This window comes from Canis lupus, chromosome 2, assembly GCF_003254725.2.
Source record: "Canis lupus dingo isolate Sandy chromosome 2, ASM325472v2, whole genome shotgun sequence".
NCBI lineage: Eukaryota > Metazoa > Chordata > Mammalia > Carnivora > Canidae > Canis > Canis lupus.
This window is the reverse complement of record NC_064244.1, coordinates 50,287,124-50,303,449: the sequence shown is the minus strand read 5'-3', so window position 1 is coordinate 50,303,449 and position 16,326 is coordinate 50,287,124. Positions and strand designations below refer to the sequence as shown.

Genomic DNA, 16,326 nt, shown 5'->3' with positions numbered 1-16,326 from the left:
CTTCTATAAACCAGAATTCTTACAAACCTATTGTCACTTAAATTGATGACTTTTAGTTTTTGCATGTCACCCATTTCCTCTGGAAGTGTCTCAAGTTTATTGGAATGGAGAAATAGCACAGTTATATTTTTCCAGCTTCCAATCTGAAACAGAAACATAAAATTGTGGATCAAAATTGTGGCCTACTGCTTAATAGAGAGAAGTAAAATATCATTTCCAAAAGTTATGAAAATATTCTTTCATTTATAAAAGGAATAATTATTTTCTCCTTTCAATGATTAATTTTCATGTTTAAAAAGTATTTAGATACCTCTATAAATAAGTATAGCTAATTATTATTCAGAAATAAATAAAAGAGTTACACAATTATTTCTAAAGAAAACAGATAAAACCACACTAGGTAGTTTTAATAAATAAAATGAAAAAACAATTCAAAGCAAATTGAAAATACAATACCTCTGGGGGTAACTGTTGTAAATAATTATGATCTGCAGCAAATGTTCTTATATTAGTAAGCTGCCCAATAGATGAAGGCAAAGCTTCAATTTCATTGAAGCTACAATCCAGTTCTTCTATTGATACTAACCTAATTAATTAAAATAGAAAACACACATTTTTTTTTTAGTTTCTTATATATAACCCCAAACTTAACACATAAATATCAACTTGATTTTACCCAATCTAGAAAAACTCGATTTCCACTAAGCATAACAATAAAGATAAACCTCTCTTTATTATAAACATATCCAACCTATGTCCAATTACTTATTTAAATGCTTATGGAATCTCCCTTAGATGCCATTTAAGCACTTACCCGAAAATATGTATGGTTGAATGAAATATATACATAATATATATAAACATAAATACATAAAGCTGAATGAAAATAAAGTCTTCTAAGTAATTCAGAAAAATCTTACCCTCCTATAGAGTCTGGCAAATACATTAATTGATTTTCATCTATTTTAAGAGTTGTTACATTCTTCAATGAACCTATGAGGGAAGAAGTAAGATATAATTTTCCAGCTTGAACTAGAAACCAATCAACAGTCCATGCAAACACATATTACATTTGACATGAATCATACAGAACTTTCTTAATCAACCTATCTAAAAGAAAAACCAACCTAACCTCTTCACTCTGTATTCCCTTAGCCTTTATTTTCAATTTTTATGATATATCACCTTTTAACAGTAGTGTATATTTATCTATCTTACTTCTATTAAAATGCAAGCTTCATAAAAGTAGGGACTTCTGTCTGCTTTGTTCACAGGTGCAGCACTACTCCTTAAAACAATGCCATGGGACAAGTGAGTGCAAACAAAAAGGAATGGTAGGTATATAAAATTCCTATGTATAGGGATGCCTGGGTGGCTCAGCGCTTGAGCATCTGCCTTCAGCCCAAGACCCGGGGTCTTGGGATCGAGTCCCGTATGGGGTTCCCTGCATGGAGCCTGCTTCTCCCTCTGCCTGTGTCTCTGCCTCTCCTTCTGTGTCTCTCATGAATAAACAAATAAAATCTTTAAAAAAAATAAATAAAATACAAAGAGTCTAACTTAAAATTAAAGTGTTGAATAAATTGTAGACTTTGCAAAACGTAACCTGAGCTAAAAAAGCTATGTAACTCAATAAATATGTACAAAGGGTTTTTTGTTGTTGTTGTTGTTTTTCATGTTTAAGCATCATAAAGACGGCAAGATTTATGTTATTGGTTCTTCAATCAAAATAATTCAATTTCCTTGAAGCATCATCAGACTAAAAGTAACTACACAAAGACTCTCATGGGATCTGCTAAACTGGTTTGTTTTCTCATCTATGAGTCTAAAATAGAGATTGAAAAAAGTTACTAGATAATAGCTATGATTAGCAGTTAAAGTTTGGATAAATTAACATCTTTTTAAAGAATTTAAATTTTATTGTAGTGATAAAAATGGCATTTTCTTAAAGAAAAATATAGTAATGTCAACCGAGAAAAACGTGTAGACAATCACATAAGGAAAAAATTCAAATAAGATTTGTGACTGGCAGTACAACAGAACTAGCTCATAACAAAATCTGACATACGAAAGTTTTGAGTGAAATAATGGCAAAATGTAATTTCTGAGATTTTACATTAGTAAATTTTTTTTTAAAGATTTTTATCTGTTTATTCATTAAAGACACACAGAAAGAGGCAGAGACACAGGCAGAGGGAGGAGAAGCAGGCTCCTTGCAGGGAGCCCAAAGGGGACTCAATCCCAGGACCCCAGAATCACAACCCAAGCTGAAGGCAGACGCTCAACCACTGAGCCACCCAGGTGCCCTACATTAGTAAATTTATTACATGAATCAGAAAGCAATACAAACCAATAGTCTCAGGCAGTTGTTGAAGTGAATTGCTTGATAAGAGGAGGTCTTGAAGGTTTTCACATGCTGAAATTCCTTCTTCAATCATTTCAATATTATTTTTGGAAACATCCAAATATGTGAGCTGTTTCAAACTACCAATAAACTATAAGTAAAAAAAAAGGAAATCTAATGATTCCAATAAATGAATTTGTAGCAAGTGTAGATAATAAAATCAATACCAAGTTATAATTCATAATTACATGTTTAGTTGAGAGAAAAGATTCAATTTTTTTATTAAATGCCATAAATAATATATTCAATAATAAAGCTAAGAGCTCTTGCTAAGAGACTAGCAGAATGACAATGGACATATACTTTTCTTTGGGAACTCAGCTGTCACCATTGGCCAGGGCAAGAGGACCCACAGGGATTCATATGTTCTTTGAGTATGGGAATAAATGTCAGCTGATAAGACAGAAATTACATAGAAAATATCCTACTTTAACAAATCTCTGGACAAAATGAGTTAGGATATAAACTCAAATGCAACCATTAGGAAGGACACACTCCAGGTCTAGTGAATTAAAAACAGTCTATTTTACAAAGTTTACTATGGTAATTTTCTGATTTTAATCAAGAATGTATTGACAGTAAAAATAAAAATGTTATTTGCTTCTATCCAATAGTACTAACAACTAAATAACCATCCTTTCTTAAAAGGTAATTTGAAAATGTACAATTCATAAAACTGCAAAGAAAAGAGTACAATAAGAAAAGCCATTTAAAGTTTGATATACATACCCCTGGAATAAAAGTCAGTCTATTACCATCCATCCAAAATTCTTTCAATCCACTTAGTTGCTCAAGTACTTCAGGCTGTTTGGATAAGAAGGAGGTAGGGGGATTCAGTAATTTACCTGAATATTTTTATCCTTCAAAAGAAGCTCCAGGGAACTTCTAATGGTAACTTCTAGTTTAAAACAATTAATAAGTAATGGGGGCGGAGGCATGGAGCAGAATCAGGATTCTAGACTTTTCACTATATTATAATCATTACAGTGGTACTACTAAAAGAAAACTCAAAGATAAGCATTCCAGAAGAGTAGGCTGCCTAAAACTAATTTAAGCTTTTGATTACATAACAGGTTCAAGTATTTATAAAACTAATAAATAAAAGTAAGACCAATTGCTTTCAAGAGTACAATAAAAAGATACTCTCAATCATTATCTGTAAAAAAAGATTTAGCCTTTTCCTGTAAGACCCAGCAATTGCACTCCTGGGTATTTACCCCAAAGATAGTGATCTGAAGGGGCACCTGAACCCCAATGTTTATAGCAACAATGTCCACAATAGCCAAAATGTGGAAGGAGCCTAGATGTCCACTGATGGATGGATACATAAGATGTGTGTGTGTGATATATATATATATATATATATATATATCACACACACACACACACACACACACACACACAAACAATGGAATACTACTCTACCAACAACAAAAAAAGACATCTTGCCATTTGCAACAATGTGGATGGAACAAGCGAAATAAGTCAATCAGAGAAAGACAATTATCATATGATCTTACTTATATGTGGAATTTAAGAAACAAAAGAGAGGACCACAGGGGAAGGGAGGGCAAAATAGAACAAGATGAAATCAGAGAGGGAGACAAACCATAAGAGACTCTTAATCATAGGAAACAAACTGAGGGTCACTGGAGAGGAGGGGGCTAGGGGATGGGGTAACTGGGTGATGGACATTGAGGAGGGCATGTTATGTAATGAGCACTAGGTATTATTTGAGACTGATGAAATCAATGAACACTACCTCTGAAACTAATAATACACTGTTAATTAATTAAATTTTAATTTAAAATAAATGGGAAAAGAGAATCAATTAAGAATTAATCAATGTTACCTACTTATTATCAACTATTCTATATGATACTATAATGGTGCTACATATCGTTATGCATTTGTCCAAACCCACAGAATGTACAACACCAGAAGTCAAACCCAATGTAAACAATGGACTTCAGGTAATTGTGATGTGTCAATATACGTTCAATCAAGTTTAACAAATGTACCACTCTGATGGGGGGTGTTGATGATGGGGAAATTATAGATGTATGGGAAGGGTGTGTACAGGAAATCTCTGTACCTATTGTCAGCTAAAATTTGCTATAAACCTAAAACTGCTCTATAGAATCTATTTTAAAAAAAAAAAAGCAGGAGTTGTCTGGGTGTCTCAGTCAGTTAAGTTTCTGCCTTCAGCTCAGGTCATGGACTTGGGTCCGGGGCTCAAGCCCTGCATTGGGCTCCCTGCTCAGCAGGGAGTCTGCTTCTCCCCCTCCTCCCTGCTTGTGCTCCCTCTTGCTATCTCTGTCTCTCTCTCTCTCTCAAATAAATGAATAATATCTTTAAAAGAAAAGATTTAGTTTTTATGAAAAGGACAAAGATTTTCCCTGATGACTAAGAGGGAGGAAAATAAAGAAAAAAACATCTTGGGCAGCCTGGGTGGTTCAGCGGTTCAGCGCCGCCTTCAGTCCAGGGCCTGATCCTGGAGGCCCAGGATCTAGTCCCATGTCAGGGTCCCTATGTGGAGCCTGCTTCTCCCTCTACCTCTGTCTCTGCCTCTCTCTCTCTCTCTCTCACATGAATAAATAAATAAAATCTTTAAAAGAAAAAAAAGAAAAGAAAAAAACCATCTTAAGTATCCAGTAATAAGGGAAAGGTAAGTAAACTAAGGCATAATCACATGATATGAACATTTTGTTATTTCAAACTCTTAGCAATTATATAATTATTGGTTTTTTGTTTTTTTAAATTATTTTATTTTATTTTATTTATGATAGTCACAGAGAGAGAGAGAGAGAGGCAGAGACAGAGGCAGAGGGAGAAGCAGGCTCCATGCACTGGGAGCCCGACGTGGGATTCGATCCCGGGTGTCCAAGATCGCGCCCTGGGCCAAAGGCAGGCACCAAACCGCTGCGCCACTCAGGGATCCCAATTATTGTTTTTTTTTTTTTTTTTTTAAGATTTTATTTATTTATTCATGATAGTCACACAGAGAGAGAGGAGGCAGAGACATAGGCAGAGGGAGAAGCAGGCTCCATGCACCGGGAGCCCGATGTGGGATTTGATCCCGGGTCTCCAGGATCGCGCCCTGGGCCAAAGGCAGGCGCCAAACCGCTGCGCCAACCCAGGGATCCCCCAATTATTGTTTTTAATATGGTGTTGATAACAAAAAAATTAGAGGATTGCAGTGGACCTTGGTATTTTTTTAAATTTATTTTTTATTGGTGTTCATTTTGCCAACATATAGAATAACACCCAGTGCTCATCCCATCAAGTGCCCCCCTCAGTGCCCGTCACCCAGTCACCCCCACTCCCCACCCACCTCCCTTTCTACCACCCCTTGTTCGTTTCCCAGAGTTAGGATGGACCTTGGTATTGAGACAAAATTCAATCTTAGACTTTTGCCCTTGTAGGTTCTATTGAATGCATCTGTCAAAGGTATTTTTGCCACTACACAAACCTCTGTCCAGTCACTGATACTGTGATGGCACAGAGTACCATCATATTTAATCAACATAATAACACAAGTAATACATAAAAGTCATGTCATTCAGATTTACTGCTAATACATAAATATAAGTAAGGATTCTAAGTGTCTTGGATTAAAAAGATCTCTTTGTGCTTTACCTGTTATCACTTAAGGGTGAGTTTTTAAAAAATGTATAATGCTGGAGACTGAAATGGTACAAAAACTAATGATTCTGAATGCTACTGATTTACAGGACTAACAATAATTAAGACTTTTCAAATAGTTAATATGGATGTAGATTAATATGTATAAAAATATCAAGAATATAATAGCTTAACAATTTAGGAAGCATAGTACATGTATTTTTTATAAGGGCTTAAAAACTTCCACAACACACAATAAAACCTATCATAAACCATCCTCAATTAAAATAAAGAATATGAATATTTTAGAAAAAAATGAGGTATCCAAAACTTCCACTCTTCAGCCGACTTCAGCTGTAGAGTTCACTGTCTATTTGATAAGCAAATGTATAATGAACACCCACAGGGCAATCATGAAGTTGACAATACTGAGAAATTCTTGTTAAGATGATCATTTGACAGCAGACACATGAAAAGATGCTAAACATCACTCATCATCAGGGAAACGCACATCAAAACCACAAGGAGCTATCCCCTCACACCTGTCAGAATGACTAAAATCCATAACACAGGAAAGAACTGCTGGTGAGGATGTGGAGAAAAAGGAACCCTAGTGCACTGTTGGTGGGAGTGCAAATCGGGGCAGTCACAATGGAAAACAGTACAGAGGTTCCTTAAAAAATTAAAAATACAATCCAGCAATTCCCCTACTGAGTATTTATCCAAAAACATGAAAACACTAATTTGAAAAGATATATCCACCCCTGTTTGTGGCATTATTCACAATAGCCAAAATATGGAAGCAGCCCCAGTGTCAACTGAGGCTGATAAAGGCAATGTGACAGGAGTGCCTGGGTGGCTCAGGGGATTAAGCGTCTCCCTTTGGCTCAGGTCATGACCTCAGGGTCCTGGGATGGAGCCCCACATCGAAGGCTCCCTGCTCAGTGGGGGGCCTGTTTCTCCCTCTCCCTCTGTTGCTCCCCCTGCTGGTGCCCCCCTCTCTCTCAAATAAGTAAATAAAATATTTTTTAAAAAGTAGTATATATGTGTGTGTGTGTGTGCATATATGTAATGGAGTATTAAACATAAAAAAGAATGAGATCTTGTTATTTGTAACAATGTGAATGGCTCAAGAGAGTATAATGCTAAAATAAGTCTGTCAGAGAAAAAGAAACCACATGATTTCACTCATATGTGAGATTTAAGAAACAAAACAAATGAACAAAGTAAAAACGGAGACAAACCCAGAATCAGATTTGTGACTATAGAGAACAAACTGCTGTGGGAGGGGAGGTGGATAGGTGGATGGGTGGAATTGGTGAAGATTAAAACTGCTCTTGATGAGCACTGAGAAATGTACAGACTTGCTGAATCACTGTATTATACACCTGAAACTAATATAACACTGTATGTTAATTATACTAGAAGTAAAAAAAGAGACCAGGGGCACCTAAGTGGCACAGCTGGTTAAGGGATCAGACTCTTAGTTTTGGCTCAGGTAGTGAGTGATCTTAGAGTTGTGGGACCTTAGCCCTGCCTTGGGCTCTGCATTCAGCATGGAGTCAGCTTGAGATTCTCTCTCTCTGCCACTACACCCCCCCCCCCACCCCTCTAGCTCTGTCTCTAATAAATAAATCTTAAAAAAAAAAAAAAAAAAAGACTGCCAGTCATTTGAAATCTACCATAATTTTAAAAACCAAACATAGGGCAGCCCGGGTGGCTCAACAGTTTAGCACTGCCTTCAGCCCAGGGCGTGATCCTGGAGATCCGGGATCGAGTCCTGCATCAGGCTCCCTGCATGGAGCCTGCTTCTCCCTCTGCCTGTGTCTCTGCCTCTCTCTGTCTCATGAATAAATAAATAAAATCTTAAAAAAAAATTATAAACATACTAAAAAAAAATTAATGATGATGATATTCAGGCCAATGAATTCCCCTTCAGAAAAAGTATCTAGCTTATTTTCTGAGTTCTCTTGGAAAGCTCAGTAAAAACAAAAATCTACATACATACTCTTTTCCTTTTTTGTTACATATCATAGCACACTTTGCATACAAAACAAAAACAATTTAGAGGTCTTATTAGAGTCTTATTACCAACTGAAAAACAACAGTTGTTTCACTTGATGTTTTCTCCTTAGCTATTAAGTAAAATTACAGAAAAATATTTTATCATTGAATAAATTCCTGAGCAATACTCTCAGGGAGCTACTTTTGACTCAGAAGTAGTCCCTCTGCCTGTGTCTGATTCATTCTAGATTCCCTTATAACTTCTCAAATTGTCTACTCACTATGCCTAAAAACTTTTAGTTACCATTTCCATGGGTTTCTCATTTATTTTACATTTTATTCTCACTATTGTCAGGTATTTCTGTCTGCTTAATTTTCCCTGTTAAGAACTTTCATATTGTTTTTTTCTCAAAAATATGTATCTTTATTTTACTCTTAAAAATGCTAAGAAATAAATACATTAATTTTCACATGTTCTCAAACTTAAGACCTCTGGATAAGGACTAGTATGAACTTACCACTTCTGTGAATTCATTACTTCCCAAATCCAGTCTTTCCAGCTGGGTCAGTCTATTCATGGTTCTATGTACAAGGGATTAATGAAGAATTGAATATAGAAAAATATCAATTAAATGGAAGCTTTCAAGAGTAATAGTGTTAAACATTCTCATGTAGTATCTAACAGTCCACGTAGACAAAATAAATGTAATTTCTTAGAAAAGTATTCTAAATTTAATTTCTCAATAAAATAAGTTGAATTATTTTCTCATTTTGGCTTCTCATCAGGTCTTCATCTCTATTCATAAGTAGTCACAGTAAATTCAAACACATAGACCAGAATATGTGTAACTGGTTTTCATTGTTTTTAAAGAATAAATTTTCATATAATATAAATCAACTAATGAATTAGACTGGCAACTACATAGTAATTATTACCATTTTTCAATATTGGTCACGTATTTGTAAAATTTCAAGATCGCTAATTCTGAAAATTAAGACTCAAAATTTTAAGAAAAGTAAGTAAGGACATTTCTCACCACATTTTCAAATTAATTTCAATACAACTCAAAGTTTTATAAGAATCACAAATATAATGAGTTAGATAAAATTCACTTTTAACTTCCAACTTACTACCAATATTTCTCTGTAACTACAGCAACTTGGAAAATATACAAAAACTAATTTCCTAATAAAATAACTAAATTGTGCTTTTATTTCTCCTTCAATAATGGTATTTTAAAAACCTAATTGGGATGCCTGGGTGGTTCAGTGGTTGAGCGTCTGCCTTTGACTCAGGTTGTGATCCCGGTGCTCCCGGGATCGAGTCCCACATCAGGCTCCCTGCATGGAGCCTGCTTCTCCCTCTGCCTGTGTCTCTGTCTCTCTCTTGCTCTGTGTGTCTCTCATGAATAAATAAATAAAATCTTTAAAAAAAACCTAATCAATAAAAACACATATTTATACTCTTACATAGCTACTTTTAGAGAAATGTAGTATTTGATAGATTGAGGTACTCTCAGCTACCCAAATAAGAACTTCGTGCTATAATCTTTTAGAATATGACAAAATGAAAGCAAAATACAGCTATTATCATGTTCCCAATATATATTAATATGCTAATAACTTAAAAATTAACATCATTAAGAACCAACAGGCTCCTTAAATGATAACCCAAGAACACAGACATTTTATCTTTTCTGGAAACTTAACAAATTAGAAAAAGTAAAATAAAATTCACTTAAAAACATTTCTCTGTTTTTTTTTTTTTTTTTTGGGAAAAAACTAACAAACATAAGAACACACATAATTGGGGGCACCTGGGTGGCTCAATAGGTTAAGCACCTGTCGTCAGCTAAGGTCATGATCCTAGAATCAAGCTCTGCGTTAAGCTACCTGCTGGGCAGGGAGTCTGCTTCTCCCTCTCCCTTTGCCCCACCAGCGTGCTTGTGTGCTCTCTTCCAAATAATTAAATGTCAATCACACACATAACTGTAACGCCACTATTGTTACTGACCTACTATTAGGGGAAGCTAATTTTCCCTAACCCTTTCATTTTAAGTATTCCCATTATATCAACATTTCTTTAACTTATTTCACAACAACCATTTTTTTTTTTTCCAAAGCTGCTTTATTTCACTTAGACTTATTAAGCTCCTAATCTCAGGTACTATGAAGTACTATGATTTTATTTCCTTTACTCTTATCTTTGTCCAGAAAATCTCTAAGTCAGTTGTAGTTTGCTTCATAACAAAGCAAAAGGTACTTCCAGGATCTTTCTGAAGAAAGATTAGATGCTATGGTATTAAACTACGTCTATAATACTGTATCTGGTAAACATCTGAGAAAAGTAGAGAGGTGTATGAGGAAGAAGGGAAGGACTAAAAGAAGACATAATCTTAATTTTCTTAATTCAACACTCTTAAAATGACAAAAGAACATAGGAAATCCATAAGCAGCAGTTAAACATTGTATCAACAGGGTAAGGAATACAAGAGTATAAAAAAGAAGTGGTCCCTAGGAAAAATACAATTATGAATGACATCTTTAATAAGCAAAGTTTTAAAACTGATCCAGGAAAAAGTGAGTGAAAGATCTATGTAATAAAAAAAGAAATATGGTGTAAAAGCCTCAAAGTGTCTCCATCACAACTTGCGTTAGTTTACACTGGCAACCTTGGTCCTACTAAGAGACCTCAAAAGTCTAAGACAAAATTTCATGTTTTCACTTTCGAGTCTTTTAAGATCCAGCTTCTTACTTCAAGGAGAGACTAAAAACTATCTCTCAAATTTCTTCCTGTTTACCTCTATAATTCTTTTGTATTAATGACGCCTTTTTATCATCTCCTCTTGTGTCACAGAGGAAAAATAGACATCTTTCGTGTGCTTAGTCCTGGCCCTCTGGTCCTCAGAGGTTATTAACTTTCACATAGCTACATATCTAAACTAGCTTTCCCACTGCTTTCATCTTTGATTACAATAAGGTTCACTAACATAACCTGGAAGCATATGACTTTCATAACATTTAAATACTGCCTCTTTGTAGTTTGTGAGGTCTCAAAAGTTTTAATCATGAGTCTTAAAAAGAAAGCTGTAAAGATAATATTTGAAAATCCATCAGAGCCCAATTTAAAGTTAAATAAGGACATAAAATAATGAGTTAAAATTATGGTTTCACATAAACCATATTAATTGTAGGCTGAGCTATTGTAAATGATTTACATCTTATTCAAATCTTTTACGAAGCTGTCACTGTTTGAACTAAGGAAGCATCAACACCAGTACCACATATGTAAAGTATTTAAACCTTTTTGAACTTAATATGGATCATAATTCTCATTTTAATTTATACTTACAACCATCACTAAGAATTCCAATAATTTCTGCACTGAACAATCATCAGCTCATAGATAACGTCTTCTGGGAATCAGAACTAAGATTTGCTCTTTGTCCTCAAAGACTTAAATTCATGGGGAAGGTTACAAGTCTATCTGTATATGCATATAAGTTGGGCAGGTAAAAACGGGAGTAAAATGTATTTAAAAAATAAGAATAATGTGGTAAATTTCATAAAAGATACAAATAAGATGCCACAGAAGTTGAGTAAACAGAACTAACTCCTGGGGAACTGGAGATATCTGCCTTAGAAGGTAACAATTAACTCTTTGACAAACCAATTACAACAGAAGTCAGCAAAGTTTTCTGTAAATGATCAGAAAATAAATAATTTAGGCTTTGCATACAGTCTTTGACCCAAATATGTGACTCGAACTCTACAGAGCAAAAGGAGCCATAGACAATATGTAAATAAATACAGGTATTTCCAGTGAAACCTTATTTACAAAAATAAACAGTGGGCCAGAGTTAACAAGATGGTAGTTTGCCAATGCCTGCACTGTAAAAATGCAGCAATAAATTCTGGAAGTTTTAAGGTTTTTTTCCCAATAAATGGACATAGACCACAGTGCATTTTGAGTATGTACATCTGTTTTTAGTCTTACCTTATTTCACTTGGACTGCCATCTTTTTTTGATGTTAGTTTACCAGTAGGGGGCCCTCCACCCCACTTCTAATTTAAAACAAACTATAAAATCGGACAAATCGTTTGAACTACCATTATCAGACTTCACATGAAGACCCTACAGATCTCACTAATGAATACTATAGAAGAGCCCTACTATATGAATTGGGACCTCTATATAGGACTCGTGAGCTTTACAGACATATTTTGGTATCTGTCACAAAGGACCTAGTTCTGGAAAGCTATGCAATCCCTATAAAATACCAAAAACAGATGTGAAAATTTTATATTCAACATCACTGATTAAAATATGATGACCACAAATGCCAGTCTTTTAAAATAACTTTCAATCATATTTTAGACATTACAAAGTTAACATTTCTCTAAGGACTTAAGAATTAAAAATTCTTAGGGTGCCTGGCTGGCTTGGTCAGTAGAGCATGTGACTCTTGATCTTGGGGATTATAAATTTAAGCCCCACATTGGGTGTAAAGATTACTCAAAAGTAAAACCTTCAAAAGAATTAGAAGTTCTGGAGGCAGCCATCTTGCTCTTGCTGTGTGCTGTTGTTGGAGGACCCTCCCTGCTTCAGATTTACCAACAGCATGAATCAAGAAAAGTTAGCCAAACTTCAGGCTCAGGTCCAGATAGGGGGCAAGGGTACAGCTCGCAGAAAGAAGGTGGTACATAGAACAGCTACAGATGATGACAAAAAACTTTAGAGTTCTCTAAAAAAACTGGCTGTGAATAATATAGCTGGTATCGAAGAGGTGAACATGATTAAAGATGATGGGACAGTTATTCATTTCAACAATCCCAAAGTCCAAGCTTCCCTTTCTGCTAACACCTTTGCAATTACTGGTCATGCAGAAGCCAAACCAATCACAGAAATGCTTCCTGGAATATTAAGTCAGCTTGGGGCTGACAGCTTAACAAGTCTTAGGAAGTTAGCTGAACAGTTCCCTCGGCAAGTGTTGGATAGCAAAGCACCAAAACCAGAAGACACTGATGAAGAGGATGATGATGTTCCAGATCTTGTAGAAAATTTTGATGAGGCATCAAAGAATGAAGCTAACTAAAATTTTTTCTGGTGTTTGGAAGCTGGCATGGACTAGATTTAACAAATCAGCTATGTGGTTCCAAAGTTTTACAGACATGGAGAACATCAACTGTTACTAGTTCAGTAATATAAATATTTTGTATATTAATAATGCTGTTTGTTCAGCATTTTTCGGTCATTTGATTTTGCGTTTTGCACTTCCTCCCAGGATCTATTCTTTTGGTCAAAATACGAAGTATTGGTGCAATTTGAGGGTGTTTTGGTGTTTGATTCCCAGTTTTCTGTTTTTTTTGTTTGTTTGGGCATTTTTGGTGTGTGTAGGTATGTGTATGCGTGTGGGTATGTAGGTATACAGTGGAGAGCAAATTGGAAAATGGTTCTATTTATCGTCCTTCTTCCCCCAGTAGAAAATAAAACAAATCTTTACAATTGTTACTTTTATTTTTTTTCTAATCACAGAATTAATGAAAAGTGACTGTCTTCGATTTCATATCTGAGGAGATTTTGCCCTTGGAAGTTTGGTTTTAATTTGCTTTGTTAACATATTTTTCATACATTTCTCTGGGTTTAAAATGTCTTCAGATATTTTACCACCAGCTCCATGTTGGCATAGTGGGTAGCATATCTCTGGTGCATCTGCCTTAGATTCACTTACCTAGTTAGACCCAGAAGATTTTCTTCTAGCTTTCTTCCTAAATGCCTTTTTCCCTTTCCTTTTGGGCTCCCAGTGGCCTAGTCAGCCTTTGGTAATGCTCTTCCTCATCTTCTACTAGCCTGAGAAGGATGTTCTCCATATAGAGTTAAGTCAGTGCCTAATCCCTCTTTTGGTAAGACCTTTTCCCCCTCATCTTGAGGAACAACAGCTCCATCCTCAACGTTTTATTTCCCCCTTGATTTTATAATTTGGTAGATTTCAAACAGGAATAGCTAGCATGTGCTTGCTAAATAATTTTATGCCAGCCATAGACTCATTCCCCAACACAAATGGTCATTCTATGAAATGGTACTGGCCCCAGGAGGATTTCTTCAACCACTCTCCTACTCTTGGTCTTGAACCTACCTCTGGATTAGATCTTACTGTTGTAGCTGCTCACAGCATCCTCCTGCATGCTTAGAGTAATGCTTTTGGGGGAACACTGGTAAAATACAGTATTTATTTTTTTCACCTCCTTTCAGAGGACTTGGAGGTAAGTTGCATTCATTAATTCAAGTTTCCCTCTTGCTGTCTGATGATAAAAGCTTGCATTCTGCTATATCAGCATTTGTTATAGCCAATATTAAGGACAAGAGTTAGAAAATCTATAATTTCCTGGCTCACCCGCAGACTATGGCTTAACCTTGCAGCATATCAACTTATGTTTCAAGCCAGATATCTTTATTTGATATCTAAAGTGCAAGACCAACAACATATCAAGAGATCTATAGGCAAGAAGGCAAAGCTCTTGTATTTTTTTTCATCCAGACACTTCAATTTATTTTATAAATTTGTTCATTTTTCCTGTTCTGTTTTATATAATACATGAACTTAACTACAAAATAAAGTAACAGTAATAAAATAACAAAAAAGGATTATAAAAAAAAAGAATTAGAAGTTCTTACTTTAGAAAGGATAGCATCTTTACTTACTTTGGCAACATTTTCAACTGGTTTTCTCTAAGTTCTAATATCTGGAGTTTAGTTAATCTGCAAAATAAAATAACAAATCAAGCATCTATGACAGAGACAATGAATTTAATTACCAAAGTGATGTCTAACTCTAAAGTTTAAAAGCAACGAATAATTATTTGTAATCACAAAGACAAGACTATTTCTGCTCCTCAGAGAAAAATTAAACACTTCTAAACACATTTAAAGCACAAATTGATTGCCCCTGAATATCAATCTTACAGCATTTCATGCAAAAAATCCCTCCCCAAAATACTAGCCATCAGTATATCAGAAAATAATTCAACTTCAGAGTCTAGCTCCGAGAGAAAAAAAGAACAAGAGAACCTAAAGGGACATAAAAAGGGACAAATCCCCTGGCTCTTCAGTGATGTACATACCAATAAAATTAGAGGGAAAATAAGAAGATTGGTTGGTCTAGAGGTGCTAACTAATGCCACAATGTCAATTATATTCCAACACATAAATGTATCAAATCAACACGCTGTATACCTTAAACTTACACAATTTTTTTACCTGTCAAATATATTTCAATAAAAAAGTGGTCCAAATGTCAGATATAGAAAAGGAATCTAACAAGTATACTAACTTTTTATATATTCATGTATAATGTATATGCATATTACACATATACATCTACATATGCATGTATATAAATATGTGAAGCATGATAATGTGGTCCCCACAGGACAGTCATTGGGCTACAATAATACCCAGAATTCTTTTTTCTTAATTGAAATGTAATTGACATATAACATTATTAGTTTCAGGTATTCAATGAAATGTACATATGTATATATTGTGAAATGATCACCACAGTAAGTGTAGTTAACATCCATCACCACAGTTAAAAAAATTCTCTTTCATATGATGAGAATTTTTAGAATCTGCTAACAGCTTCCAAATACGCAATACAGTATTGTTAACCATAATTACCACACTGTACATTATATCCCCATTATTTATTTATAGTTGGAAATTTGTACTTTTTGACCACCTTTACCCATATTGTCCAACCTCTCACCCTTGCAACACCAATCTGTTCTCTGTATCTTTTAGATTCCACATGTGAGATCATACAGATTTATCTTCATTTAGAAACAAAAAGATGACTAAAATTAACATGTCAATAAATAGCACTTTCTACTAATTAGTTTTAAAACAGTTATAATTTGCTATTAGTCATTCATTCACTAATTCATTTTTTCATTAAAAAAAGTACTCAGAGACTATAATGACAAGAACTACTCTGTTAAGATATTGGTAGGAGTGTGCCAATGGGGTGGTCCCCAGAAACACATTTTCTTTTCTCCAGAATTGTCATTCTAGTAGAGGGGACAGATAAATAAAAAATTAGATCATTTTCAAATGTGGTAAACACTAAGAATAAAGCATTCTGTGTATCCAATATATAGAAATTACCCACATTTAAACTATTTTGCATACTTTAAAAATCAATTCAAGTCTTAAATTACCTTTTTCTTCTAAATATTCACTGCTTATTATATACTTGGGAAAAGAAATTCAAAGACAAAATAACAACTGAAAAAACTAT

The 16,326-nt window shown here is 34.7% G+C and overlaps 1 protein-coding gene and 1 pseudogene across 15 annotated transcripts in view; one reads left to right on the top strand and one right to left on the bottom strand.

Moving 5' to 3' along the window:
- Positions 1–16,326, bottom strand: part of ERBIN (erbb2 interacting protein) — a 118,293-nt gene that overhangs the window by 45,749 nt on the left and 56,218 nt on the right. For all 15 annotated transcript variants that reach the window (XM_035713486.2, XM_025448025.3, XM_049103181.1 and 12 more), the window contains 7 exons: positions 14,733–14,789; positions 8,548–8,611; positions 3,131–3,205; positions 2,348–2,492; positions 921–993; positions 457–586; positions 28–143 (listed from right to left, as the gene is read on the bottom strand). In XM_035713486.2, the coding sequence (XP_035569379.1) occupies positions 28–143; positions 457–586; positions 921–993; positions 2,348–2,492; positions 3,131–3,205; positions 8,548–8,611; positions 14,733–14,789 (660 nt within the window). The remainder of the gene's footprint in view (positions 1–27; positions 144–456; positions 587–920; positions 994–2,347; positions 2,493–3,130; positions 3,206–8,547; positions 8,612–14,732; positions 14,790–16,326) is intronic.
- LOC118354001 (transcription factor BTF3 homolog 4-like) lies at positions 9,442–13,257 on the top strand (annotated as a pseudogene).